This window comes from Mus caroli, chromosome 19, assembly GCF_900094665.2.
Source record: "Mus caroli chromosome 19, CAROLI_EIJ_v1.1, whole genome shotgun sequence".
NCBI lineage: Eukaryota > Metazoa > Chordata > Mammalia > Rodentia > Muridae > Mus > Mus caroli.
The window spans coordinates 44491198-44495231 of NC_034588.1; the positions used below are offsets into that span (position 1 = coordinate 44491198).

The following is a 4034-nucleotide window of genomic DNA, read 5'->3' on the forward strand; positions in this document are numbered from 1 at the left end:
CAACAGCTTTTGAAATACATGCCGTAAAGTGACAACTCATGTGTAGTGGAGAATTAAGGGCATGAGAAATCTTGAGAAGACCCAAAGTTAATGTGTGAAGTGGAAACTGTAAACCTAAACGCTGTGGGGGGCTGGGGCAGGCTGTAACCAGCAGAAGTGTGTCTTCCTCTTGTAATGGTGACAGGTAACACTCAGTTCCAGCCAAGAGAGTTGCTGACATGCAAGACCTTTTGGTTGTAAAATATTATCTAGATATTTGTGAGAAACATCTCAAATTTTGAGTGTTGGCAACGCAATCAAATTTTTAAAAAAGATTGTGAGCTGAAGGGAAAAAACCCCCACATATATAGTCTGACAAAAACCCACCTTCAAGTTTATCATTTATCTAGGTTATAAAGGTGGGTTTGTGGGCAGGCGAGGCACAAACGCTGAGATACCTTGGGCAGCTTCCAACCTAGAAGCGAGCAAGTAGGTGATGGAGAGATAGAAGAGGAAGAGAAGCTGAGCGGTTTGTGTGCTACAAAGAGAGGTGGATCCGAAGACATGATGGCAGTGGGAAGAGCCTGACATGACAGCCCTGAGACTGTGGTGGTGTCCTGGTGCCTGATGTCACTGAGAGCCGAGTCTAGGTTTGTGGTCCGGTTGCAGCCGGGGTCTATGTTGATGTCAGTGGTCCATACGTACAGTCACTAAAGGGTATGGTGGATGTCCCGGGTTTGTGAATGCAGCCCAAAGCCATATTGATGTCTCACTGAGATGGCTCTGCCCCCCACCAGCCACCACATGTTGGCGCCAACTGGTCACATGGGCTCAGGGGAGTTAGCCCCACCCCACCCCACCAAGGGAAAGCTGTCATCTGGGATGGTGCTGGAGAGCTGACCCCGGAGGTGTGGGCATGGGAGATCAGGAGAGCCCAGCCCCTCACCTGGCCAGTGGGAGAGCCAGCTCTGGTGGCATAGGTATGGGGAAGCTAGCAGGCTGACCAACTCAGCTACCACCAAGGCCCACATCCAGGGCTTTGGATTGGCCTGCCCCCAACAGCTCTGTCTATGAATTGCTGGAGCACATGAAGGGACCAGTCTTGGCTTGCCACCACTCAGGGAAACAGCAACATATCTGAGAGCCTCTATGAGGTTGTTGGGGTAGCAGAAGCCAGAGATCTTGAAGTAGCCTAATGACTCATTGCAACGGACATTCTCAAGTAAAGCTGTTTGGGCTGTTTTGGCAGAAGGGTGTACTGCAAGGCATACCGCAACTTCCAATGCCACTCGTGGGACAGACAGAGGTGCAGAGTGACATAAGCAGAGCTGCTGTACTCCGTAGAGATGGTTTATCTCCTTTCTAATCTGTATTCTTTTATTTACTTGGGCAGGGCGGGGCTACATGAATGGAGGGTGGATATGGAAGGTTTGGGAATAGAATTCACGAGGTGAAGTTCCCAAAGAGTCAATAAAAAGTATGTTTAAAAAATATAAGAAATGTGAGTTTGGAGAATCTGTGGCATTGAATCAGAGCTTGTGTTCTATGAAAGGGAAGGCAGTTTCAGAGAATGGTCTCATAAGCAGGGTACGCAGCCTGGAGGTATGGCTAGGTGCATCTAAGTCCTGAAAGTCTTCTCTCCCGTCTCTTGCTTTGTCTATGGAACAGTCACACCAACGATGTTCAGAAACATTCAGCAACAATGTTGCAGTGGAACTTTCAAAGAACTCAAAGGGAGAAAGGGTGGGTGTGATAAAGCAGGTGCCTGTCCGGATGCAGACCTGGTAGAGGCATCACCCACTCTCTTAAGAGACAGTGTTGTGTAACGGGACTTGAGACAGAGCTGTCTACCCCTGGGTGCTTATGAAAAATGATCTTGAAGGGAAAAAAATGTGCTAGTCAGAACACTTAGATGCTTCTGGTTTGAACAGGTTGCAATCCCCTCCCCGCTTTTCCTTTCTTTCTGGCTTCACATGTTGCCTAAGGTGGGCTTTCAAAAGTTGCAATTTCAACATCTCTTAGTCGTCAGTGAAAACGGTCAACCCAGTGGCACTTTGGGACTTTGCTACAGTCTTTGCTACAGACATCCATTATCAACCATCACTATTTGTTCCCTTTGACCCATTTCTCTTTTAAATGGGAAACTCCCATGGTTCTGCTCCGTGCGAACCCTGGCTTGGGTAACATGGCTGACTGTATGCTGTGCTGTCTGCTTCCTATATCTAACAGATTCTTGGTTTAATGGACTTCACTAGAGCAGCAAAGAAACGGGAGCGGAAAGGGTCCCTGGGGCCCCTTTAAAACTAGTGGTTACATTTAGAAACATCAATTTGAGCAAATCAAAATTTTGCAGAATTAAACGTGTTGGAACAAGCTCTCAGAGGACTTGGGGGAGTCAAAGGGAAGTTGACAGGTAAGCAAACCACCCAAGCTCAGTTCAAATGTAGGAAGCTGTTATGACTTATGGTAGGCTGTACGTGTGTGTGGCTGTGTGTAGATATCTCACGAGGCCACTGAACTCATCACAGCGGCTCGACGATGGCTGCGAACACCAGTGAAGATCCCCATACCGTTGTGGAGCAGCAAAGGCCCCTACCTTATCCTGAAATGATGTTCCTGGTTACTTCTCTCAATGGTCCACACGCTCATCGCACTTGAACTTGATAAACACATTTGGTGCCAGTTCATGGGGTTGAAGGACATCTGGCTCACATCCATGCCAGGATTTGATTTCTTGCACAAGATGACACTGGCTTCCCAGTTCCTTTGGTGGGAATGGCAATTGATGAAAACTTAACTTTCGTTTAATTTTATGTCTGGAAAAATATCTAATTTTCAGACAGCTCGCATCAACCAGGACATAGGTTGTGATATAATTCCATAACCTATGACTAAACACCAAACTTTTAAGCCACTATATTTAAATGAATCTCTCTAAGGAATGAAACAATTTATATGTTTAAGTATTGCTCCATTGTACCAGGGTTATTTTGTCCTTCTTGTTTGATCTGGATTTAACACACTCAAACCCGAGGAACAGAAACTTCATCACATTAGTGTCTAAATCTCGTAATATTGTTTCTGAGTACTTCATGTGGATCTGGGTGTCCTGTGTAGATCGTTTACCGACATTATTTTTTTTTTTAAAAAAATAATTTAAAAATCCCCTACTTGATTTGCTCATTTGAGAAAGTCTCAAATCCTGCCAGCTAGGTTCTTTGCTGGAGGAATGGAGAACACACACACACACACACACACACACACACACACCCTGATGTATGTTCTTTGACCTTGGGACCTTTGCACACTGCACTCTTCTGCTTGCTATCCTCACCTTCTTAAGGCTAATCCCAACCTATCTTATACTTTAGGTATTGCTATGGGTTAATGGGCGAGGCAAGCATTCATATAGTAATGTCCTAATCTTCAGAATACGACCTTATTTGGAAATAGGATTTTTTTTTAAATAAAGGTAATCAAGTGAAAATGCACTCATTAGGGTTGGCCCCTAATTTAAGATCATTGATGCCTTCCTAAAAGGGGAGCATTATGAAACAGACACATGGGAAAATGCCATGTGTGAATGAAGACAGGTATCAGGGTGGTGCGTCTACCAGCCTAAGAACATCAGAAGTGACCATCAAGGCTGTGGGAATTGACCAGGCACAGAACAGATTCACTCACAGCCCTCAGAAGGGACCAAGCTCCCTTGCATCCAGAGCTTAGAATTCTGGTCTCTAGAACTTGAGGCAATGAATTTCTACTTCTTATGTTATTTTGTCCTTCTTGATTGATCTGGATTTAACACACTCAAACCCGAGGAACGGAATCTTCATAACATTCGTGTCTAGATCTCGAAATGCTGTTTCTGAGTACTTCATGTGGATCTGGATTTGAGGTATTTGTTATGGTGATCTCAGAAAACCAAGATGAGCCGGGCAGTGGTGGCGCACGCCTTTAATCCCAGCACTTGGGAGGCAGAGGCAGGTGGATCTCTGAGTTCCAGGCCAGCCTGGTCTACAGAGTGAGTTCCAGGACAGCCAGGGCTACACAGA

General features: G+C 45.6%; 1 protein-coding gene across 1 annotated transcript in view; it reads right to left on the minus strand.

The window, feature by feature from the left end:
* Window positions 1-4034, minus strand: part of Cfap43 (cilia and flagella associated protein 43) — a 91800-nt gene that overhangs the window by 78544 nt on the left and 9222 nt on the right. Inside the window, exon 4 of the mRNA XM_021151404.2 lies at window positions 2576-2743. Within this exon, the coding sequence (XP_021007063.1) occupies window positions 2576-2743 (168 nt within the window). The remainder of the gene's footprint in view (window positions 1-2575; window positions 2744-4034) is intronic.